The 26,531-nt window shown below is 37.3% G+C and overlaps 1 protein-coding gene across 1 annotated transcript in view; it reads left to right on the plus strand.

Annotated features, from left to right (window-relative positions):
• The window catches only part of FAAH2 (fatty acid amide hydrolase 2), a 210,219-nt gene that overhangs the window by 146,965 nt on the left and 36,723 nt on the right, over nucleotides 1-26,531 (plus strand). The window contains 3 exon segments of the mRNA XM_055106172.2: nucleotides 242-361; nucleotides 15,311-15,422; nucleotides 16,909-17,103. Coding sequence (XP_054962147.1) covers nucleotides 242-361; nucleotides 15,311-15,422; nucleotides 16,909-17,103 — 427 coding nt within the window.

Here is a 26,531-nt window from a genome sequence, read left to right on the forward strand (position 1 = left end):
TTAGGCATTTCCTTGGTTGCTTCAGCTTCTTAGCTTGTTTCTAGAGTTCTCACAAAACTACTTTGCTCTATATATTTTGGGCTGTTTTGTTTCGTTTTTGTTTTTTTGTTTGTTTTTTTGGTGTTTCCATGGGGCAATGAGGGCCTGGCGCTTTCTGCTCTGCCATCTTGCTGATGTCACTCTTCAGTAGTATCTCCTCTTCTCATCATGTTTGTCTGTTTTTATATCTTTCTTTTATAAGGTTGTGGTTCACCTTGAAACTATTCTAGGAGCCTCAGTTCAACATGTTAAACTGAAGAAAATGAAGTACTCTTTTCAGTTGTGGATCGCAATGATGTCAGCAAAGGGACATGATGGGAAGGTATGTTTACCTCTTTCTTTACTTACTTTTTTCTTTGTGTAAACATTTATTGAGCTTCTATTGTGGTCCATATGTTAGAGGTGTAGAGAAAAGAAACTCATGAAAAAAATAAGTAAAATAGTAAAATATTTAAAGAAAGCACAGTTTGGTGAATGCCTATAAGGAATAGGCATATATGCTATTCACAGAGAGTGTGCCCATTCCTATATGGAAATCAGTGAAGGCTTCTTGATGGAGGAGTTGCAGTCTCCCAAATCTTGAATGATTTGGAAACCTTAACCAGGTAGAGAAGAGATAAAGATTATGCCAGGCAGAGGGGAAACCACGGCAAGAACAGGGACACAGGGGAATGAAGCTAATCTTAGTATGTTGTATGCTAGGTACTCAGAACATGTAGGTTTCAATAAAGCCTTAAGTGATTAGGTAACTTCAGTTGTCAAGTTCCACCTTTACCTTCCCCCTGAGATGTTTTAAAAATACATGTACAGAGCTATCTGCCCATCTCCTGTTTATTTTTCCCTTCCTTTTCATATCTGCTATGATTAGAAGCTAATACAGGTACTTGTGAAAGGAGCTTCCCTTATGCCAGGTTTTTTCAGGCTTGCTGAAGACTTTTAATATGAACACTTTGAGAACTATAAGATAAATTCAACATTCTGGAGCATTTAACTTTTGTGAATATAGGAATGTTTTCTGCCAATGGGAATATTTGTGTTAGAGCATGACACATCCAAATTTGAAGTGCAGGCTACCTCCTAGTTTTGTTATCTTGGGCAAGTTACTTAGCTATTCTGCAGTTTACTCATACGTAAAATTAAGCTATTGATACCCATTTTACAGCTTTATTTTGTGGATTAACAATATTTTTATAAGGTATCTCACATACAATAGCCCTTCCATAAGGCAGAACTCACACGACCCTCTCTACCTTAAAGAAAAAAAAAGTCACTTTTAAAATTTTTTCAAATACCCAGTTTTCTTTGCAGAAACACTTTGGAAATCTCTCAGAATAAAACGTTTATAAAAATTCACAAGGGGAGGATGTTTGGCTCTGAGATGAAAGTTTATAATCAGAACTTTAGATCAAAACTAAAGCTGAAATCAAAAACAAAAAGTTTATTTTCAGTTCACTTCCAGAAGACACTGTCTTATAATTTGGATAAACTGTTAACATACATGCTGACTGTCAAAACTGGTCCTGTAATTACAAATCTGGAAAGAAAAAGACGGGGGAAAAATCTGCTCTCCTCTTACTTTGAATTATGATACCAGATTTAAAGCTGGGATTATGATGCCAGATTTAGAGCTGGTGGTCATAACCACTTTACCATGTTGCTCATTAATAATCACTTAAAATAGGTAGAAAAGGGATGTGGCCATTTTCTAACCCATACTTTTTATGTTAATGTAGCTCTTTTTTAATTACAAACCTAATTTAAAATTTTTAAATTTTGTGACTACATAATAGTTGTATGTATTTATGGGATATATAAGATGTTATGACACATACATACAATGTGTAGTTATGAAATCTGTAACTGAAGTATCCAACAGTTTAAACATTTATTATTTCTTTGTGGTGTAACTTTCCAATTCCACTCTCTTGTTTTATAATATACAACAAAGTACTTTAAACTATAGTCACCCAATTGTGCTATCAAACCCTAGACCTTATTTCTTCTCTTTTTATACTCAATAATCATCCCCACTTCTCTTGCAGTTTCTTGTGCATTTGCACTATAACATTTATTTCTTTTTATACTATCTCTTAAAAAATGGTTGTAGTTATTATCATAGTCATATCTTCAAGAACAAAATTCCACACTCAATGAAAGTAAATCAAAAATAAGAACAATCCCCTATTCCCCTGGTTGCTCAGAAATCAATGTATAGATGCAGAAAGCCTGAAAAAGAAATGTACTATAACACTCTCAAATTAAAACAATAATTCTTCAGCAATAGACTCTGTGCAAAAGAAATCTTCAAAATGCCAGATAAGGAAATCAAAATATTGACTTTAAAAAGGCTTAATGAAATTAAATTGATTTTTTTTTTTTTTTTGAGACAGAGTCTCACTCTGTTGCCTAGGCTAGATTGCAGTGGTGCAATCTTGGCCTACTGCAACCTCTGCTTCCCTTGTTTAAGCGATTTTCCTGCCTCAGCCTCCTGAAGAGCTGGGGCTACAAGCACATGCCACAACACTTGGCTAATTTTTGTATTTTTAGTAGAGATGGGGTTTCACCATTTTTGGCCAGGCTAGTCTAAACTCCTGACCTCAGGTGATCCAATCATGCTGGCCCCTAAAGTGCTGGGATTACAGGCATGAGCCACCACACCTGGACCTTAAATGGAAATTTGTAAAGCAATACAAATATATTAGAATATCAATTTAGGCTGTTAATATGAAATTTACTAAGAAGGTAGATTTTCTAAAAAAATGTAATAATAACAGAAATTTTGGAACTTATAAATTCATTGAAGGGGTTACAAAAACATTCCAAAGACCAAGCAGAAGGAAGACTCTCAAAATATGAAGACACATCTTTTGAAGTAATCCAATCAAACAAAAATAAAGACAAATGAACAAAGCCCTTAAGATGAGTGTGCAAAAATAACAATACTTACAATTTGTTGGTATTACTGAGGTAGAAAGAAAGATAAAAAATAAGTTTAGAAATCCTATTTAAGAAAATTATTTATGGAAGCATCTCAAGTGTAGCAAGAGATTTAGACATCCAGATACAGTAGTCCCAGCAATCCAAGACAAATACATTGCAAAAGGCATATTAAATCAGAATATCTAAAGTCAACATAAAAGAAATACTTCTATGATCAGCAAGAAAAATGCATCTAGTCACCTATGAAAGAAACCCCATCAGACTAAGAATGAGCTTCTTAGCAGAAACTTCGCAGGTCAGAAGAAAATGGAATGGGATTTACAAATTGCTGAAAGAAAAAAATACAATAAAAATGTTTATATCCAGCATGATTAAGCTTCATAAATGAAGGAGAAATAAAGTCTTTTCCAGACAAGCAATTGCTGAGGGAATTTATCACCACTAGACCAGACTTAAAACAAATGCTCAAAAATGTCCTTGACATGGAAATAAAAGGTATATGTTCATGATTATGATAACTCATTAACATATAAAACTCAATGATATTATAAAACAATCACATAAAGAAGGAAGAAAAGTCAAGTTGTTAACACAACAAAATTTCACCAAACCATAAAGACAAACAGAGAAAAAGAAACAAACAATGTATAAAACAATTGAAAAGATTTAGTGACTTGACAGAAAATAAACCTCATGTATAAATGTTAACCTTGAACTCAAATGGATTAAATACTCCTCTAAAGAGAGATAGATTGGCAGAAAATATAAGAAACATGATCCATCTAAATGCTGCTTCCAAGAAATTCACCTTCTCTGTAAATACATACATAGACTGAGAGAAAAGGGTTGAAAAAAGATATTTTATAGAAATAGAAACTAAAAGAGAGTAGGAATAGCTTTACCTATACTAGATATAGCAGATATTAAATTAAAAAGTTAAAAAAGACAAATAAGGTCATTGTATAATGATAAAAGGATCAATGCAACAGGAGGATATAACATTACTCAGTATATATACACTCAATACTGGAGCAACCAGATTCATAAAACAAATATTACTACATCTAACGAGAGAGGTGGAAAATAATACAATAATAGTGTGCAACTTCAACTGCGCATTCACAGCATTAGACATCATTAAGACGGGAAATCAACAAAGAAATATTGAACTTATTTGGACTTTAGGTGCAATAGACTTAACACACTTTGACAGAAAAGTCTACTCAACAACTGTGAAATGTACATTTTTTTCACATAAGCACATGGAACATTCTCCAAGATAGACCATGTATGACCTTGTATAGACCTTGTATTTTAGGCCACAAAACAAGTCTCAGTGAATTTTTTAACATTAAAAACATATCAAGAATCTTCTCAGACCACGCTTGAATAAAACTGAATATCACTACTTTTGGGAACTTTGGAAACTATACAAATACATGGAAATCAAACATGTTCCTTAATGATTATTGTGTCAATGAAGAAATTAAGGTGGAAATTATAGCAATTTTTGAAACAAATGAAAAGGAAAACACAACACATCAAATTCTGTGGGATAAAGAAAAAGGAGTTCCCAAAGGGATGTTCATAGTATTAAATGCCTATACTAAAAAAGTAGGAACATTACAAATTAACAACCTAATGATGGACTGCCATGAACTAGAAATACAAGAACAAACTAAACCGAAAAGTGGCAGAAGAAAATGAGTTAAAAAAAAAAAATTGTAGTAGAACTAAGTAAAATAGAGACCAAAAAGGAAAGGTAGAAGAACAAAGGGTCACTGAAACAGGAAGTGTTGGTTCTTAAAAAAGGTAAACAAAATAATCCACTATCCAGATTAATCATGAAAAAAAGAGAGATTACAACAAAATCAGAAATGAAAAAAGAGAGATTTCAACAAAATCAGAAAAGCAAAAGAAGAAATTATAAATGACATCACAGAAATACAAAGATTCTTAAAAATTATTATTAAGAACTCTACTTCCACAAACAAGAAAATCTAGAGGAAATAAATTAATTTCTGGAAACATGCAACCTCCCGTTTGAATCAGGAGGTAATAGAGAACTTGAGCAGACCTATAATGAATAGCAACATTGAATCAGTAATAAATAATTTTTATCAAAGGAATCTCAGAACTAAATGGATTTTCCATACACACAAAGAAGAATAAACAGTTCTTTTGAAATTGCTCCAAAAGTTCAAAGAGGAGAGAATTCTTCATAACTCATTCCATGACACCACTATCACCCTGATACCAAAACCATACAAGAACACAACAACCACAGAAAAACTACAGATCAGTAGTCTGAAGAGCATAGATGCAAAAATCCTCAGCAAAATACTAGAAAACCAAATTCAACAGCATAACAAAAAGATAATACGCCATAAACAAGTGGGTTTTATATTAGGAATATAAGGATGGTTTAACATATACAAATCAATAAAAGTGATATATTACATAAACAAAAATAACAAAACCATATAATTATCTCAATAGATGCAGGAAAAAGCATTTAATAAAATTTAGAATCTTTTTATGATAAACAGTCTCAACAATCTAGGCATAAAATGAACATATCTCAATGTAATAAAGGCCACATACAACAAACCCAAATCTAATATCACACTGAATGGAGAAAAGTTGAAAGCATTTCCTCCAAGAACTAGAACAAGACAAGGATGCCCACTTTCACCACTCCTATTCAACACAGTACTGAAAGTCCTAGCCAGAGCAATCTGGCAAAAGAAATAAATAAAAGATATCCAAACTGGAAAAGAGGAAGTGAAATTTTTTCCTGTTATCTGACTATATAATCTTATATCTTGGAAAACCTGAAGACTCCAAAAATAATCCCCTAGAATTGATAAAAGAATTCAGTAAAGTTTCAGGACACAAAATACATGTATAAAAACAAGTAGCATTTTTTTACACCAATAAAAGTGTAGCTGAGAATAAAATCAACAATGCAATTCCATTTATAATAGTTACAAAAAATAAATTAAGTAGAACTCCTTGTTAATTAAGAAGATGAAATATATATAATGTATATATTACATATAAATATATAATATATTTGTATATTATATATTATATATATTATTTATATTTATATTTATATTTAAATATAATTATATAATATATATTAAATATGTTATAATTAGATTTATATTTTTAAATTATATAATATATAAATATAATAATATGTACTTTTACTGATATATATCTGTATACATATATACATATGTATATGTATACACATATATACATACGTATATGTATACACATATGTACATATATACATACGTATATGTATACACATATGTACATATATACATACGTATATGTATACACATATGTACATATATACATACGTATATGTATACACATATGTACATATATACATACGTATATGTATACACATATGTACATATATACATACGTATATGTATACACATATATACGTATATATGTATATGCATACATGCACGTGTATATATGTATTGTCCAATGTATTGAATTGTGTATATGTATACACGTGTATATATATTTGTGTGTATATATATATACACACATATACACAGTAGTTTGTAGTTTTACTGATATCTATATCTATATCACTATATATATATCAGTATATATATCAGTATATATAGATATAAGTATATAGATATAGATATAGATATCAGTAAAACTACAAACTACTGATGTAAGAAAAAGTAGATGACACAAATAAATGGAGAAACATCCCATGCTATTGGATTGGAAGAATCAATATATACAAAATTATATATATATATCAGTAAAACTACAAAATACTGATGAAAGAAAAAGTAGATGACACACATAAATGGAGAAACATCCCATGCTATTGGATTGGAAAAATTAATATAAACAAAATTACCATACTGCTCTAAGCAATCTACAGATTTAATACTTTTCCTATCATAACATCAGTGTCATTTTTTCCAAGAATTAGAAAACATTCTTTTTTTATTTTTATTTTTATTTCTATTATTGTTATACTTTAAGTTTTAGGGTACATGTGCACAATGTGCAGGTTTGTTACATATGTATACATGTGCCATGTTAGTGTGCTGCACCCATTAATTTGTTATTTAACATTAGGTGTATCTCCTAATGCTATCCCTCCCCCCTCCCCCCACCCCACAACAGTCCCCAGAGTGTGAAGTTCCCCTTCCTGTGTCCATGTGCTCTCATTGTTCAATTCCCACCTATAAGTGAGAACATGCGGTGTTTGGTTTTTTGTCCTTGTGATAGTCTGCTGAGAATGATGGTTTCCAGTTTCATCCATGTCCCTACAAAGGACATGAACTCATCATTTTTTATGGCTGCATAGTATTCCATGGTGTATATGTGCCACATTTTCTTAATCCAGTCTATCGTTGTTGGACATTTGGGTTGGTTCCAAGTCTTTGCTATTGCAGATAGTGACACAATAAACATACGTGTGCATGTGTCTTTATAGTAGCATGATTTATAATCCTTTGGGTATATACCCAGTAATGGGATGGCTGGGTCAAATGGTATTTCTAGTTCTAGATCCCTGAGGAATCACCACACTGACTTCCACAATGGTTGAACTAGTTTACGGTCCCACCAACAGTGTAAAAGTGTTCCTATTTCTCCACATCCTCTCCAGCACCTGTTGTTTCCCGACTTTTTAATGATCGCCATTCTAAGTAGTGTGAGATGGTATCTCATTGTGGTTTTGATTTGCATTTCTCTGATGGCCAGCGATGATGAGCATTTTTTCATGTGTTTTTTGACTGCATAAATGTCTTCTTTTGAGAAGTGTCTGTTCATATCCTTCGCCCACTTTTTGATGGGGTTGTTTGTTTTTTTCTTGTAAATTTGTTGGAGTTCATTGTAGATTCTGGATATTAGCCCTTTGTCAGATGAGTAGGTTGCAAATTTTTCTCCCATTTTGTAGGTTGCCTGTTCACCCTGATGGTAGTTTCTTTTGCTGTGCAGAAGCTCTTTAGTTTAATTAGATGCCATTTGTCATTTTTGGCTTTTGTTGCCATAGCTTTTGGTGTTTTAGACATGAAGTCCTTGCACATGCCTATGTCCTGAATGGTATTGCCTAGGTTTTCATCTAGGGTTTTTATGGTTTTAGGTCTAACGTTTAAGTCTTTAATCCATCTTGAATTAATTTTTGTATAAGGTGTAAGGAAGGGATCCAGTTTTAGCTTTCTACATATGGCTAGCCACTTTTCCCAGCATCATTTATTAAATGGGGAATTGTTTCCCCATTTCTTGTTTTTGTCAGGTTTGTCAAAGATCAGATGGTTGTAGATATGTGGCATTATTTCTGAGGGTTCTGTTCTCTTCCATTGATCTATATCTCTGTTTTGGTACCAGTACCATGCTGTTTTGGTTACCGTAGCCTTGTAGTATAGTTTGAAGTCAGGCAGCGTGATGCCTCCAGCTTTGTTCTTTTGGCTTAGGATTGACTTGGTGATGCGGGCTCTTTTTTGGTTACATATGAACTTAGAGTAGTTTTTTCCAGTTCTGTGAAGAAAGTCATTGGTAGCTTAATGGGGATGGCATTGAATCTATAAATTACCTTGGGCAGTATGATCATTTTCAAAATATTGATTCTTCCTATCCATGAGCATGGAATCTTCTTCTATTTGTTTGTGTCCTCTTTTATTTCGTTGAGAGGTGGTTTGTAGTTCTCCTAGAAGAGGTCCTTCACATCCCCTGTAGGCTGGATTCCTAGATATTTTATTCTCTTTGAAACAATTGTGAATGGGAATTCACTCACGATTTGGCTCTCTGATTGTCTGTTTTTGGTGTATAGGAATGCTTGTGATTTTTGTGCATTGATTTTGTATCCTGAGACTTTGCTGAAGTTGCTTATCAGCTTAAGGAGATTTTGGGCTGATAGGATGGAGTTTTCTAAATATACAGTCATGTCATCTGCAAACAGGGACAATTTGACTTCCTGTTTTACTAATTGAATACTCTTTATTTCTTTCCCTTGCCTGATTTCCCTAAAGAGAACTTCCAACACTATGTTGAATAAGAGTGGTGAGAGAGGGCATCCCTGTCTTGTGCCAGTTTTCAAAGGGAATGCTTCCAGTTTTTGCCCATTCAATATGACATTGGCTTTGGGTTTGTCATAAATAGTTCTTATTATTTTGAGACACGTGCCATCAATACCTACTTTATGGAGAGTTTTTAGCATGAAGGGCTGTTGAATTTTGTCAATGGCCTTTTCTGCATCTATTGAGATAATCATGTGTTTTTTGTGTTTGGTTCTGTTTATATGATGAATTACGTTTTTTGGTTTGCATATGTTGAAGCAGTGTTGCATCCCAGGGATGAAGCCCACTTGATCCTGGTGGATAAGCTTTTTGATGTGCTCCTGGATTCAGTTTGCCAGTATTTTATTGAGGATTTTTGCATCAGCGTTCATTAGAGATACTGGTCTAAAATTCTCTTGTTTGTTTTTGTGTTTCTGCCAGGCTTTGGTATCAGGTTGATGTTGGCCTCAGAAAATGAGTTAGGGAAGATTCCCTCTTTTCCTGTTGATTGGAATAGTTTCAGAGGGAATGGTACTAGCTCCTCTTTGTACCTCTGGTAGAATTCGGCTATGAATCTGTCTGGTTCTGGATGTTTTTTTTGCTGGTAGGCTAATTATTGCCTCAATTTCAGAACCTGTTATTGGTGTATTCAGTGATTCAAATTCTTCCTAGTTTAGTCTTGGGAGGGTGTATGTGTCCAGGAATTTATCCGTTTCTTCTAGATTTTCTAGTTTTTTTTGTGTAGAGGTGTTTATACTATTCTCTGATGGTAGTTTGTATTTCTTTGGGATTGGTGGTGCTATACCCTTTATCATTTTTTATTGCATCTATTTGATTCCTCTCTCTTTTCTTCTTTATTAGTCTTGCTAGTGGTCTATCAATTTTATTGATCTTTTCAAAAAAACCAGCTCCTGGATTCACTGATTTTTGAAGCGTTTTTTTTGTGTGTGTCTATCTCCTTCAGTTCTGCTCTGATCTGAATTATTTCTTGCATTCTGTTAGCTTTTGAATGTGTTGGCTCTTGCTTCTCTAGTTCTTTTAATTGTGATATTAGGGTGTCAATTTGAGATCTTTCTTGCTTTCTCTTGTGGGCGTTTAGTGCTATAAATTTCCCTCTACACACTGCTTTAAATGTGTCCTAGAGATTCTGGTGTGTTGTGTCTTTGTTCTCATTGGTTTTGAAGAACATCTTTATTTCTGCCTTCATTTCGTTATGTACCCAGTAGTCATTCAGGAGCAGTTTGTTCAGTTTCCATATGGTAGAGCTGTTTTGAGTGAGTTACTTAATCCTGAGTTCTAGTTCGATTGCACTGTGGTCTGAGAGACAGTTTGTTATAATTTCTGTTCTTCTACATTTGCTGAAGAGTACTTTACTTCCAACTATGTGGTCAATTTTGGAATAAGTGTGATGTGGTGCTGAGAATAATGTATATTCTGTTGATTTGGGGTGGAGAGTTCTGTAGATGTCTATTAGGTCCACTTGGTGCAGAGCTGAGTTCAATTGCTGGATATCCTTGTTAACTTTCTGTCTCACTGATCTGTCTAATGTTGACAGTGGGGTGTTAAAGTCTCCCATTATTATTGTGTGGGAGTCTAAGTCTCTTTGTAGGCCTCTAAGGACTTGCTTTATGAATCTGGGTGCTCCTGTATTGGGTGCATATATATTTAGGATAGTTAGCTCTTCTTGTTGAATTGATCCCTTTACCATTACGGAGTGGCCTTCTTTGTCTCTTTTGATCTTTGTTGGTTTAAAGTCTGTTTTATCAGAGACTAGGATTGCAACCCCTGCTTTTTTTGTTTTCCATTTGCTTGGTAGATCTTCCTCCATCCCTTTATTTTTAGCCAATGTGTGTCTCTGCATGTGAGATGGGTTTCCTGCATACAGCACACTGATGGGTCTTGACTCTCTATCCAATTTGCCAGTCTGTGTCTTTTAATTGGAGCATTTAGCCCATTTACATTTAAGGTTAATATTGTTATGTGTCAATTTGATTCTGTCATTATGATGTTAGCTGGTTATTTTGCTCATTAGTTGATGCAGTTTCTTTTTAGCATTGACAGTTTTTACAATTTGGCATGTTTTTGCAGTGGCTGTTACTGGTTGTTCCTTTCCATGTTTAGTGCTTCCTTCAGGAGCTCTTGTAAGGCAGGCCTGGTGGTGACAAAATCTCTCAGCATTTGCTTGTCTGTAAAGGATTTCATTTCTCCTTCACTTATGAAGCTTAGTTTGGCTGGATATGAAATTCTGGGTTGAAAATTCTTTTCTTTAAGAATGTTGAATATTGGCCCCCACTCTCTTCTGGTTTGTAGAGTTTCTGCCGAGAGATCCACTGTTAGTCTGATGGGCTTCCCTTTGTGGGTAACCCGACCTTTCTCTCTGTCTGCCCTTGACATTGTTTTCCTTTATCTCAATTTTGGTGAATCTCATAATTATGTCCTTAGAATTGCTCTTCTCGAGGAGTATCTTTGCAGCATTCTCTGTAGTTCCTGAATTTGAATGTTGGCCTGCCTCGCTAGGTTCTTGAAGTTCTCCTGGATAATATCCTGAAGAGTGTTTTCCAACTTGATTCCATTGTCACCGTCACGTTCAGGTACACCAATCAGATGTAGATTTGGTCTTTTCACATAGTCCCATATTTCTTGGAGGCTTTGTTCATTTTTTACTCGTTTGTCTCTAAACTTCTGTTCTTGCTTCATTTCATTCATTTCAACTTAAATCACTGATACCCTTTCTTCCACTTTATCAAATCGGCTACTGAAGGTTGTGCATTCATCACGTAGTTCTCGTGCCATGGTTTTCAGCTCCATGAGGTCATTTAAGGACTTATCTACACCTGTTATTCTAGTTTACCATTCGTCTGATCTTTTTTCAAGGTTTTTAACTTCTTTGCGACGCGTTCGAAGATCCTCCTTTAGCTTGGAGTAGTTTGTTATTGATTGTCGGACGCCTTCTTCTCTCAACTCATCAAAGTCATTCTCTAGCCAGCTTTGTTCTGTTGCTGGTGAGGAGCTGCATTCCTTTGGAGGAGAAGAGGTGCTCTGATTTTTAGAATTTTCAGCTTTTCTGCTCTGGTTTCTCCCCATCTTTGTGATTTTATCTACCTTTGGTCTTTGATGATGGCGACGTACAGATGGGGTTTAGGTGTGGATGTCCTTTCTGTTTGTTAGTTTTCCTTCTAACAGTCAGGACCCTCAGTTGCAGGTCTGTTGGAGTTTACTAAGGTCCACTTCACACTCTGTTTGCCTAGGTATCACCAGCAGAGGCTGCAGAACAGCAAATATTGCAGAATGGCCGATGTTGCTGCCTGATCCTTCCTCTGGAAGCTTCATCTCAGGGGCATCCAGCTCTGTAAGATGTCAGTCAGCCCCTACTGGGAGGTGTCTCCCAGTTAGGCTACTTGGGGGTCAGGGACCCACTTGAGGAGGCAGTCTGTCCGTTCTCAGATCTCAAACTCCATGCTGGGAGAACCAGTACTCTCTTCAAAGCTGTCAGACAAGACGTTTAATTCTGCAGAAGTTTCTGCTGCCTTTTGTTCAGCTCTGCCCTGCCCCAGAGGTGGAGTCTACAGAGGCAGGCAGGCCTCCTTGAGCTGTGGTGGGCTCTACCCAGTTTTAGCTTACCAGCCATTTTGTTTACCTAGTCAAGCCTCAGCAATGGCGGATGCCCCTCCCCCAGCCTCGCTGCCACCTTGCAGTTTGATCTCAGACTGCTGTGCTAGCAGTGAGTGAGGCTCTGTTTGCTTCGGACCCTCCGAGCCAGGCACGGGATATGATTTCCTGGTGTGCCGTTTGCTAACGCCGTTGGAAAAGCACAGTATTAGGGTGGGTGTTTCCTGATTTTCCAGGTACTGTATGTCATGGCTTCCCTTGGCTAGGAAAGGGAATTCTCCGACCCCTTGTGCTTCCCAGGTGAGAGGATGCCCCACCCTGCTCTGTGGGCTGCACCCTCTGTCTGACAAGCCAGTGAGATAAACCTGGTACCTCGGTTGGAAATGCAAAAATCACCCATCTTCTGTGTCGCTCATGCTTGGAGCTGCGGACTGGAGCTGTTCCTATTCAGCCATCTTGTAACCTCGAGCCTACAACCTGTCTTCCAGCTTACTAATTACTTATTCTATTTGTTTAATAATGCATTTGAGAGATTCTCATGCATTTTCAGTTTGTCAAGTGAATTTTTCTTCTTTTTAAATTTTAATCTTTAAAAAATGTCTCTGATGGAATTTGGAATTCCTTCTCTGCATTGTCTTTAAGTTCATTAGGCTTCCTCAAGATACCTATTTTCAATTCTCTGCCTGACAATTCACATATCTCTGTCACTCCTGAATTGGTCACTGGTGCCTTATTTAGTTTATTTGGTTAGGTTATGTTTTCCTGGATGTTTTTGATGCTTATGTACATTTATTAATGTCTTAACATTGAAGAGTTAGGTGTTGTTTTCAATATTCACCGTCTGTTCTTGGTTTGGCCCATCCTTATTGAAAGACTTTCCATGTATTCAAAGAGGATTGAGTGTTGTCCTGTAAGTGTGTTTTCACTGAATCCATAACAGCAGTCGGTGGCGTCTTAAGCTGAGGAATGCTGTGACTCTTGCCAAATCCCAGAGGCACTGCTTTGGTGGTGTTGAGTAATATAAGGGAAAATTTCCTGGGTCACCAGGTAAAGTAAGTCACTCTCTTGTCTCTCTTTCCCTCAATATGAAGGAGTCTGTTTTTATGCTGAGTTGTCTAGAATTGGGAAAGGGATGACATGAGTACTCCTGTGGCCACTACAGCTGGCAGTGTGCTAGATTAAACATTAAGCTAGCACAGTACGGGGTCTCATCCAAGGCTCATGGCAACTACTGCCTGACTAATGTTTATAGGAGACTCTGGTGCTCTTGAGTCAGAAGGTTGGGAATCCTCCTGGTACTGGGTTCTTCACTTCAGGACAGTCAATTCCCTTCTCACTAGAGTGGGTCTAGAAAGACCACCCAGGAGCTAAGGCCTGTTATTGGGGACCTCAGGAATCTCCTTGTTGCTTCATTTTACTATAGCTACGCTGGTACCCAACTTGCAAGACAAAATCCTCTGTACTTTTCCCACTCCTTTCCCAAAGCCACAGAAGTCTCTTCACCAGCTACATTGCCTGGAGTTAAAGGAAGGGTGATGCATGCACTCTTTTGGCCACCACAGCTGATGTTGTACTAGGTTGGGTGCATCCAAAATCAATTGCCTCTGAGAGAACAGTGCAGCTCCAGGGTTTTTCCAAGGCCTGTAGTCCTTGAGGTCTGATGGCCACTCAAATTTACTTCAGGCCTCGGGCCATGTTAGTCAGCTAGTGGTGGAGCCAGCCAGGACTGGAGTTCCTCCCACTGGAGCTGATAATTTCCCTCATTCAGAACTGCTCTAAATGTTCCCTGCTTTGGTGCTAGCATAATTTTTCCCTATGTTGCATACCACTGGGACAGGGCAGGACTGGGTTGCAATGCAAAGTAGTCCATTCACTTTACTCACCATCCTGTAAGCAAACAAATTGTCTTTCAATGAGGTGCTGATGGACAATGGGGGAGGGTTGGTGTAGGCAATGCAAGACCATCTTTCCTACTCTCTTCAGTGCCTCTTTTATTGATATTTTGTTAAAACCAGTTATTGTGATTGCTCACTTTATTGGTTCTTATGAATGTGTTTTCTTGCATGCATAGTTGTTTAATTTGGTGTTCTTGCAAGGAGGCTGACTGCTGAAGCATTCTATTCAGCCATCCTGCTCTGCCTACACTTCCCTATAACAGGTTTGTTGAGTTATAATTCATATACCATGCAATGTGCCTATTTAATGTATACAATGTAATGGATTTTAGTACATTTAGAGTTGTGCAACAATCATCACAATTTTAGAATATTTTCGTCATTCCTAAAAGAGACCTCATACTCATTATCAGTCACTCTACAACCCACTCGCACCTCCATAGCCTTAAGTAACCAAGAATCTACTTTCTGTCTCTATAGATTTGATTATTCTGGATATTTCATGTGAATAGGCTCATACGTATGTGGTGTCTTGTTACTGGCTTCTTTCACTAGGCACAATATTTCAAGTTTTATTTATATTGTATCATATATCAGCACTTACTTTGTGTGACTGAGTAATATTTTATCAATAAATTTTATTTATGTATTCATCAATTGACTGGTATTTTGCTGTTATGAATGATTATTCATATATAAGTCTTGTATAGGTGTTTTGGTCTTTACTATTTTGAGAAAATACTCTTGTATTTTATTTCTTTCCTTCAATCTCAGGAACCTGTGAAATTTGTAGATTTGCTTGGTGACCATGGGAAACATGTCAGTCCTCTGTGGGAGTTGATCAAATGGTGCCTGGGTCTGTCAGTGTACACCATCCCTTCCATTGGTATGTAAATCATATTCTACCTAGACCAGTTTGATGTCCTGTAATATTTCTTAATATCTAAATATAAATTTTGGACTAAAGGCCCCATGCAAGTCCAAAATCCAGTGGGGCACTGAAATCTTAAAGCTCCAAAATGATCTCCTTTGACTCCATGTCTCACATCCAGGTCACGCTGATGCAAGAGGTGGGTTCTCATGGTCTTGGGCAGCTCCACCCCTATGGCTTTCCAGGTTATAGCCTCCCTCCAAGTTGCTTTCATGTGTTGGCATTGAGTGTCTGTGGATTTTCTGGGTGTACTGTGCAAGCTATCAGTGGATCTACCATTCTGGGGTCTGGAGGACAGTGGCCCTCTTCTCACAGCTCCACTAGGCAGTGCTCCAGTGGGGACTCTGTGTGGGAGCTTCAACCCCACATTTCCCTTCCACACTGCCCTAGCAGAGGTTCTCTATGAGGGCCTTGTCCCTGCAGCACACCTCTGTCTGGGCAGTCAGGCATTTTCATACATCCTCTAAAATCTGGGCAGAGGTTTCCAAACATCAATTCTTGATTTTTGTTCACCCACAGGCCCAACACCACATGGAAGCCACCAAGGTTTGGGGCTTCCATCCTTTGAAGCAATTACCTGAGCTCAATCTTGGCCCCTTTTAGCCATGATTCTAGCCATGGCTAGAGGGGCTGGAATGCAGGGCACCAAGTCCCTGGGCTGCACACAGCAAGAGGGCCCTGTGCCTGGTCCATGAAACCATTTTTTCCTCTTAGGCCTCTGAACCTGTGATGGAAGGGCTGCCACAAAGGACTCTGAAATGCCCTGGAGACATTTTCTCCATTGTCTTGGAGATTAACATTTGGATCCTCCTTATTTATGTAAATTTCTGCAGCCGGCTTGAATTTCTCCTTAGAAAATGGGTTTTTCTTTTCTATCCATCATCAGACTGCAAATTTTCCAAACGTTTATTCTCTGTTTCCCCTTTTCTGAAGGACTTCCTTTGATGTCCAGGCTGGAGTGCAGTGATGCAATCATGACTCACTGCAGCATTGACCTCCTGGGCTAAAGCAATCCTCCTGCCTCAACTCCTAAGTAGCTGGGACTACATGGCTCACCACCACACCTGGCTAAGAGATGGAGTTTCATCATATTGCCCAAGCTGGTCTTGAACCTCTGGGCTCAAGTAATCTGCCAGCCTTGGCCTTGAGAAGTGCCGGGATTACAGGCATGAGCCACCATGCTCAGCTATAATGGGTTTTCAATTATGTGAAAAATCCTTATGATGAACTATGCAGTAGCAGAGGCTAGAAATGTTATATATAGCATTACTAAAACAAACTAGAAGGAGTTAAAAGTAAGATTATAAAGTTTCCTTTTTCATCACTTACTTTCTCAGTGTTCTATAATGAACATGTATTACTTGAATAAGAAAAGATAAAGAACACTAGGAATTAAAATGAAGTTTATTACCTTAACTTGATATATGTTATCATTCTGTAGGACTGGCTTTGTTGGAAGAAAAGCTCAGATATAGCAATGAGAAATACCAAAAGTTTAAGGCAGTGGAAGAAAGCCTGCGTAAAGAGCTGGTGGATATGCTAGGTGATGATGGTGTGTTCTTATATCCCTCACATCCCACAGTGGCACCTAAGCATCATGTCCCTCTAACACGGCCTTTCAACTTTGCTTACACAGGTACCTAATTGTATTCCTTACATTCTGTAATCTTAAAGAAATAGAGATGTATGTTTCCAAGGAAAGCATAATTTTCTTTTGCAGTTGGACAAGTTTTAAACATGCAGGTATAAAAGTGCTGTGTGATTGAAAACTCCAGAAAACAGTTGCTAATGTCATATGTCGAAAATACTTTGCCAATATCTGGTTTCTCCACAATAACCCTACAAGTGCATATGAGTATCCACATTTTACAGAACTGTGCCTCAGGGAGGTTCAGCCACTTGTCTTCTATCACTCAGTGTGATCACACTAGATCCAAAGTCTCCCCTGGCTGCTCTGAATTAAACCAAGTTAAGCTTTTATTGGGATCTGTGGCTTCCCAGAAGATTCTTGTACAGAAGACAATTCTCCAAGGGATCGTTTACTTGACTTAGCTATCATCCCCTTTGAATTCAATTCATTCTATTCACCAAACTAATTTTCTTCACCTGGTTTTTAAGCCATGGATGGATCATGATTATGTGAAGTCTAAAGGCCCCTGGACATGTACTAGGTCAGTTTCTATGGTTTCTCCAGAGTCTTGTCCCAGGGAACCACACTATTCTTTGAGATGAAGATAGAGAACTCTTCATCAAATACACGTTCTCACCCAATAAACCTGTGGTCCACTTAAAGTTAGAATTTGGAATCCTTTGCTCTGCAATTTTCTACTTGTGCATCTGGAGGAAGACATTGAATCTTTCTCAACTTATTTCCTATCTAGGAAGTCAGGGTAATCTATGCCTTGCAGTGTTGCAGTTAAGATTAAATGAAATAATACGTGTAAATTAATTAACATAAGGGTTGTGGAGGATGAGGGAGAGGATATTAAACAGTCCCTATCCTTAATTTCCTTACCCTTACTCTCTCCCTGGCTTTGATCACTCACTCTTAATTTCTTCCTTCCTGTCCTTCCTTCCTTCCTTCCTTGCTTCCTTCCTTCCTTCTTGGAGTTTTGCTCTTGTTGCCCAGGCTGGAATGCAATGGCACAAGCTCGGCTCACTGCAACCTCCACCTCCCAGGTTCAAGCGATTCTCCTACCTCAGACTCCCAAGTAGCTGGGATTACAGGAGTGTGCCACCACACCCAGCTAAGTTTTGTATTTTTAGTAGAGACAGGTTTCACCATGTTGGCCAGGCTGGTCTTGAACTCCTGACCTCAGATTATCTGCCCGCCTTGGCCTCCCAGAGTGCTGGGATTGCATACATGAGCCACCATGCCCGGCCTTAATTTCTTAAGTCTTTGAAAAAACATGCTGCCTAAATTGCTGTGTTTAAGTTTCTATCACCTAGTTACTCAGTTTCTGAAGACAGGTAAAATACTTTAGTCAATAGGCTAGAACCCAAGGAGAAATATACTGTTTATACCTTTTGGGGAGGATTTTCCTCAGCTTGAGGCTTCCTATGGTTTGCAACTTTTCCCTCTAGTTTAGCCTTGAACACATTTAAAGAGTGTTCCTTGTAAGCCAGATGATATTCTAGGTAATATGGATACAAGACTCATGATAGATGATAGCTGCAATTTAGCAAGTATCTAATATATACGAGATACTAGAAGCCAGAAATTCTATACATTATCTCATTTATGTTTCCCCCAAATCCCTCACAGCAACTGAAGTTATCTTTGTGTAAAACCTGAGGAAACTGAATGATGTATAAAGTGATTTAAGGGTCAGGGTCAGGACTGAAATTCAGTTGTATTCTATCTGACTTTAAACGCAATGTCATTTTCACTACATGTATGGGTTAATAATGCTCATTCATGTTTTGTTTTTATTGTCTTTACTAAAGCTGAAAATATAAGAGGTTTGGGAGACCTTTTGTCAAAGATGTAGAATTGTTGGATGCCAAATAGGTTAATGTTTTATTCCTGGTTCTTTTTTTTTCCTACTGAGAAATACCCCTCTCAGTTTCTCAAGCTTGTATAAGCTTTTTATGTTTGTCTCCTACTTACAAGATGGGTACACTAAATCAGATATTTAATTTTTGAGCCTTGGCTTTCTTACAGCTAAGATGAGGATGCTAGATTGACTTTGAAGGATGGTTGGAAGGATATAATGTAATAATGTGTAGAGTGCTTTAAAATTATTAATAATAGTGATAATGATACCATTTATTGGAGACATGTATATGTTTATATTGATATTAATGTAGGTAATATCAATATCTCTGCTTTACTTCGTAGTATTAGTTATATGTGTTTTCCTTGTTTTATCTATTCCTAGAATTGTTCTGAGTTTTACATGTTTCATCTCATTTTATCTTACAGCAGCCCTATAAAAAGGAGAAATTATTAGTGTCCTCATTTTACAGATGAAGGAATTTAGACACAAAAATCTTTAGGAAACATTTCCAAAGTCACATAGCTAAGATAATATACGAACTGGGACTTTAACCCAGGCCCTATGATTTCAGAGGAAGTGATCTTATTTATTCCACAGAAGAGGAAACAGGAGGCTGAACAGGGTCTCTCAGCTATGAAGTGAAGTGATAAGGATTCAAACCCAGGTCTGTCTGACTCCAAATCCTATTGCTCTTAATTAACTCTCTTCCCTTGTTCTTCTGCCTCACTTAGTGCTCAGTGAAGCAAAGTACCTTCTCCTACTTTGCTCCATTGACACTCTACAATGAGAATAAATTTATTAAGCATGTATTGTGAACTATACTGTATGCACTGGTGTTAGATGAATCAGATACATTCCATGCTCTCAGGGAGCTCCTAGCTTAGTACAAGAGACAAACAAATGTTAACAGAGAATTTCAGTAGAAGAAAACAAAGGAAGGCTTTCTGGAATAGGTGACCCCTGATCTGGGTCCTGAAGGAGAACTAGAAATTAGTCAGAGGAAGGATGTTGAGTAAGTATTACAATGGTCCACGCAGTACGAACCCCATGAGCAACAGAACAGAAAAACACACAGGAACACTGTGGACAGAGGGTATAAACACTACACTAACTGGAGAGAGTAAGTTTTTAATAGAGGAGTGAGAGGAGGAGCATGAGTTTGAAAAGGTAAGCATGTCACGGAGAACATTCACAGCCATGCTAAAAACTGCAAAAAAAATTTATCTGTCTTGGCACCCTGCCCCATCCTGCTTTCTTTGCATAATGTCACTGGAATAACACAGTAATGAAAGAGAATAATCTAGCCTGCAGATTCTTTGCATATTTGATTAGCCTATGCTATTTCCTGATAACATGCAATCAACAATGTTTCATATCATTGTATCTCAAAGAAGTTATTTACAGTTTTCTTCCACTTTAGTCCTACCACGATTATCAACATAACACCTATATGTCATAATAATTGGGAGAGTTGATTACCAGGACAGATGGAAGGAAACAGCTTACAAAAGTGGCCTTTCACTGGCTTTCTCCCCTCTCCCCACTTTAGGTGTCTGTACTCAAAGGTCTCTTGGACCATTTATATCCTGAGATGAACAGCATTGGCCATACAGCATTTTAAAGATCTCGTCTGATAAACCCACTGATATTGGTGCCAGGAATGCTAAGCAGATCTTTTGTGACCTCTTCAGCATCCAGCATTAGAGTGAAACTCAAGATTTATATGTCAGGTTTGGCAAAATCATAACATGCCACTCTCAAGAGTCCCTCTTGTACCCATGCCAGTCATTAACAATTGATCACAGCATTCTTTTTCTCTGAGAACAAACTTGACTTTGTGGTATTTCAACAGAGTGGGCTTGGTCGCCTCCCCAATTGATAAGCTAGACACACAAAATGAAATGTTCATGTAGTCTAAGCAAAGATTCTACTTAACAAAATAATCTGCTATATTGTTAGCTCTTCAAAGGCTGTGGTCTGTTTCTATCTTGTTAACCTATGTAATCCGCATTGACTAGGACATTGCATTGTTGCACAAAATGCATAATTATTTTTTGTTAAACTAACAAATACATAATTAAAAATATAAATAAGAATGAACATCCCAGAATAACAGAGTAAGAAGCTCAGCAAATTCTCTCTCAAGCAAACCAGCAATAAAACAGGAAAAATTACTGGAAACAACCATTTCAAGTGTGAAAAATGATCAAATGGCATAAAGCAAATTCAGGAGCATTTATTCAAGAAAAATCAGTGATTCCTAATAAGAAAAGTTGGAGTCTATGATATTTAAGCTGGGATCTGTTTTCCCCTCCACTTCTCAGATACAGCTTTGAGGTACAAAACTTTCACACTGGGTAGGGCAAGGCAGACCTTAAAGACTGACAACTCCCATTCTTTCCAGACCCATGTTACACAGCATCTGTTGTGGGCAAGTAGAGAATACTGCTACATCCAACAGCTTCCATTACCTGTGGCACCTTATTGTGGAAGTTCTAAACAAGGTCATGGCTGGTCATAAGAACTTGCAGCTCTTCAACCCTGCCCAAGAGAGGCTGATTTTACATGAAGCAGAATATGGAAGATCTTAGATACAAAAAATTCCCTGAAAGCTAAAATTTCAGTGATACTAACAAAATTCACAGCAACGTACCCCAGAGGTAGAGAAAAATCAAAATCAAGAGTTGATAAAATATATTAACTAAAGCATCTAGTTTTCAACAAAAATTTATGAGGCATACAAGTTAAAAAGGAAAATGAGACCCACAAACAACAATGCCCACCTCTGCCACTTGTAGCCAGCAGGCCATGCCTGCTAGAGCTTCCAGCCCAGCAGTTCCTCTTCTTTCTGAACTCTGCCAGTGGACACAGCCTCCTGTTATCCAGGGAAACAGAAAAACTGCAGGATAGGTGATTCCACAACCCCCACCACCACTCGTAGCCAGGCAGCTAGAACTTCCAGCCCAGCAGTCCCACTTCTGTCTGAACTCTGATGGCAGGAACAGCCTCTAGAATATAACCCAACAGCAGGTCAGGCAACTGCACCCAAACCTGCCACTCATAGCCAGGAAATCCATGTCTGATAGAGCTTCCAGCCCAGCATTCCCACATCTGCCTGAACTCTGTGTGTGGCCACAACTTCATGAACCCCCGGAAAGCACCTAGACAGGGGATTAAGTGACCCCACCCCATCCCACAGCTCTTAGATGATCAGGACTTGGTGGAGGCCAAGCAAGGGTGAGCCCTCATTCTCAGATCACCGAGAGAAGTGGAGATACCCAGGTTCATGGGCTGGCAGAGGATTGGGGTGTGCCTTGTTCCACAGGGCCAGCGTGGCAAGGATATGACCTGTCTACTAAATGTGGTCCCTGCCTGAGGGAGCCCATGGACCAGAACACCTAACAAAAGAAGTGAGGGCATGGAACCAGTGATCGAAGGGGGCTCCTCCAAGGCCCAGGAGCCATCTAGGCGAGCGAGTCACCTCTCTCCCCCACACCACAGAGGACTACTGTCATCTTGGCCAGAACACCGAAGAGCCCTGAAACAGAGTAGGAAGAGCCTATCTGCCTGCTAGCACTCTTAAGCGCCACCTGCTGGATCTCAGGTCAAAATGCAAACTTAAAATATTTTGCAAGTATGTATCACCTGTGAAAACTAAGGAAAAGATCCAGCCAGAAATAAACATTCTGTACAAAGTCATGACCCTTTGAAATATACCCAGAAACAAAGCCAGCTGACTATCCTCAACTTATCTCACGGGTGAAGAAACATCAACCCTTACCCATGAGAAAGAATGAATCCAAGAACTGGCAACTCAAAAAGCCAGTGTTTGCCCTTACCTATAAACGTACACATTAGCCTCCCAGAAATGGTTCTTAACCAGAGTGAGCTGACTGTGGACATAGAATTCAGAAGCTGGATGACAAGGAAGCTCAGTGAGAATGAGGAGAAAGTTGAAACATAATCCAAGGAATCCAATAAAACAATTCAGTAGCTGAAAGATAAAATATCCATTTTAAGAAAGAACCAAATTAAATTTTTGGAACTGAAAAATTTACTTCCAGATCTCCACAATAGAATCTGAAGCATCAGCAGCAGAAAGATTAAGATGAAGAAAGAATCTCTGAGCTGGAAGACCAGCGTATACAATCAACTCAGTCAGACAAAAATAAAGAAAAAAGAATTTTTGAAAATGAAAAAATCCTTTGAGAAATATGGGATTATGTAAAGATACCAAATGTATGACTCATGGTGTTTTCAAAAGAAAAGGAGAGAGAATAACTTGTAAAACATATTTGAGGATATAGTCCATGAAAATTTCCCCAAACGTCCCAGGGAGGAGGACATACAAATTCAATAAATACAAAAACCCCCTGTAGATACTACACAAGATGACAAACCGGAAGGTACATAGTCATCAGATTCACCAAGATCAACTCAAAAGAAAAACTCTTAAAAGTAGCTAAAGAGAAAAATCAGGTAAACCCCACCAGACTCTCTGTAAGAACTCTCTGTAAGAAACCTACAAGTGAGAAGAGATTGGGGGCCTATTTTCAACATTCTTACAGTGAAGAATTTTCAACCAAGAATATCATGTTCCATGAAACTAAACTTCATAAGCAAATGAGAAATAAAATTCTTCCCAGACAAGCAAGTACTAAAGGAATTTATTATTACCAGACCACCCTTACCCGAGTTCTTTAAGAGAGTGCTAAATATGAAAATAAAGGACCAAAACTTGCTACCTCAAAAATCCACTCAAACACATGGCCCACAAACAATATAAAGCAGCTATGCAGTCAAGTCTAAAAAACAGTCAACAACATGATGACAGGATCAAAATCTCATAAATTAATACTAACCCTGAATGTAAAGGGTCTAAATGTACCACTTAAAATGCATACAGTGGCAAGCTAGATAAAAAGATAAAACCCAACAATCTACTGTCTTCAAGAGACCCATTTCAACTGCAATGACACCCACAAGTTCAAAGTAAAAGGATGGAGAAAGATCTATCAAGCAAATAGAAAACAACAACAACAAAAGATCAGGAGTCATTATTCTTACATTAGATTAACAAATTTTAAACCATCAACGGTCATAAAAGACAAAGAAGGGTAATACTTAATAATAAAGAGTTCAATTCAACAGGAAGTCTTAACTATCCTAAACATACACACACCCAATGTAGAAGTACCTGGATTCATAAAGGAAGTTCTTCCTAACCAATGGAAAGATTTAGACAGCCACAAATAATAACGGGGGATTTTAACATCCCACTCACTGAGTTAGACAGATCACTGAGGCAGAAAACTAACAAAGAAATTCTGGATTGAAACTTGACATTTGATCAATTGGACCCAATCAACCTCTACAGAGTACTCCACACAACAACCACAGAATATATATTTTTCTCATCCATACACAGAACATATTCTAAGGTCCACCACATCCTTGGACATAAAGCAAATCACAATAAATTCAAAGAAATCAAAACCATACAAAGCAAACTCTCAGATCATAGTGCAATAAAAGCAGAAATCAATACCAAGATCTCTCAAAACTACCAGAAAATGGAAATTAAACAACTTTCTCCTGAATAACTCTTGGGCAAAAAACAAAATTAAGACAGTAATTAAAAATTACTTTGAAATTAATGAAATAGGAGACACAGCTTACCAAATCTTTGAGATGCAGTTAAAGCAGTGGTAAGAGACAAATTTGTAGTGCTAAACACCTTCATCAAGAGATTAGAAAGATGTCAAATTAACAACCTAAAGACACAGTCAGATAAACAAGAAAAAAGAACATCCAACTCCGAATAAAGTAGAAGAAAATAAACAACTAAATCAGAGAACTGAGCTGAATTCAGACCTAAAAGACCATACAAAACATCAATGAAAACAAGTGTTGCTCCTTCAAAAGAATAAACAAGATTGATATACCATTAGCTAAACTAACAAGGAATAATAAAAAATAAAGATCCAAATGAGCACAATGAGAAATGACAAAGATGATATTACAACTGATTCCACAGAAATAGAATAGTTCCTTAGAGACTATACAGAACACCTTTGTGAACACAAGTTAGAAAATATAGATACAATGGATAAATTCCTAGAAACACACAACCTCCCAAGATAGAATCAGGGATAAAAGTGAAGACATGAACAGATAAATAACAAGTTCAGAAATTGAATCACTAATAAAAAAACTTACCAACAAAAAAGAGCCCAGGACCATGGATTCACGGCCAAATTCTACCAGACATATAAGGAAAAACTGATACCAATCCTACTCACACTTTCCCAAGAAAATCGAAGAGGAGTCTTCTCCCTAATGCATTCTATGAATCCAGCAGCATTCTGATACCAAAATCTGGCAGAGAAAAAATGTAAAGTAAAATAAAAAAAAATTCAACTCAATATCCCTGATGAACATGGATGCAAAAATTCTCAACAAGATAATAACAAACTAAATCCACCAGCATATCAAAAAGTTAATCCAACACAGTCATGCAAGTTTTATTTCTGGGATGCAAGGTTGATTCACCATACACAAATCAATAAATGTGATTCACCAAATAAACAGAATCAAAAGCCAAAACTACATGATCATCTCAATAGATACACATAAAGCCTATAATATTATCCAACATCCCTTAATGACAAAAGCCCTCAACAGATTAAGCATTAAAGTAGCATACCTAAAAATAGTAAAAGCCATCTACGACAAACCCACAGCTAACGTAATACTGAATGAGCAAAAACTGGAACGGTTCCCCTTGGGAACTGGAACAAGACAAGTATGCCCACTTTCACCACTCCTATTCAGTATAGTACTGGATGTGCTAGCCAGCACAATGAAGAAAGGGAATATATAAAAGGCACCCAAATAAAAAGAGAGAAAATCAAACTCTCTCTCTTTACTGATATGATTCAATATTTAGAAAACCCTAAAGACTCTGCTAAGTCTCCTGGAACTGATAAATGAATTCACTAAAATTTTAATATACTAAACCAATGTACAAAAATCCTAACATTTTTATACACCAATATTGTTCTAGGTGAGAATCAAATGAAGAACAGAATTCCATTTACAATAGCCACAAAAAAAAAAAAAAAAAGAATACCTAGGAACCCATCTAACCAATGAGGTAAAGGTCTTTACAAGCAGAACTACAAAACACAGCTAAAAGAAATCAGAGGTAACACAAATAAATGGGAAAATATTTCATGCTCATATATTGGAAGAATCCACATAGTTAAAATGGCCATACTGCCCAAAGCAATTTACAGATTCAACACTACTCCTATCAAAATATTAATGCCATTTTTACAAAATTTGACAAAATTATTTTTAAATTCATTTGGAACAAAAAAAGAACCTCAACAGCTAAAGCAATATTAATCAAAAAGAGCAAATACAGAAGCATCACATTGCCCAACTTCCGAATGTACTATAAGGCTACAATAATCAAAACAGCATGGTACTGCTGCAAAAAAAGACACATAGACCAAGGAAACAGAATTGAGAACCCAGAAATAAACCTGCCACCTATAAC

This window comes from Pan paniscus, chromosome X (genome assembly GCF_029289425.2).
Source record: "Pan paniscus chromosome X, NHGRI_mPanPan1-v2.0_pri, whole genome shotgun sequence".
Classification (NCBI taxonomy): Eukaryota; Metazoa; Chordata; class Mammalia; order Primates; family Hominidae; genus Pan; species Pan paniscus.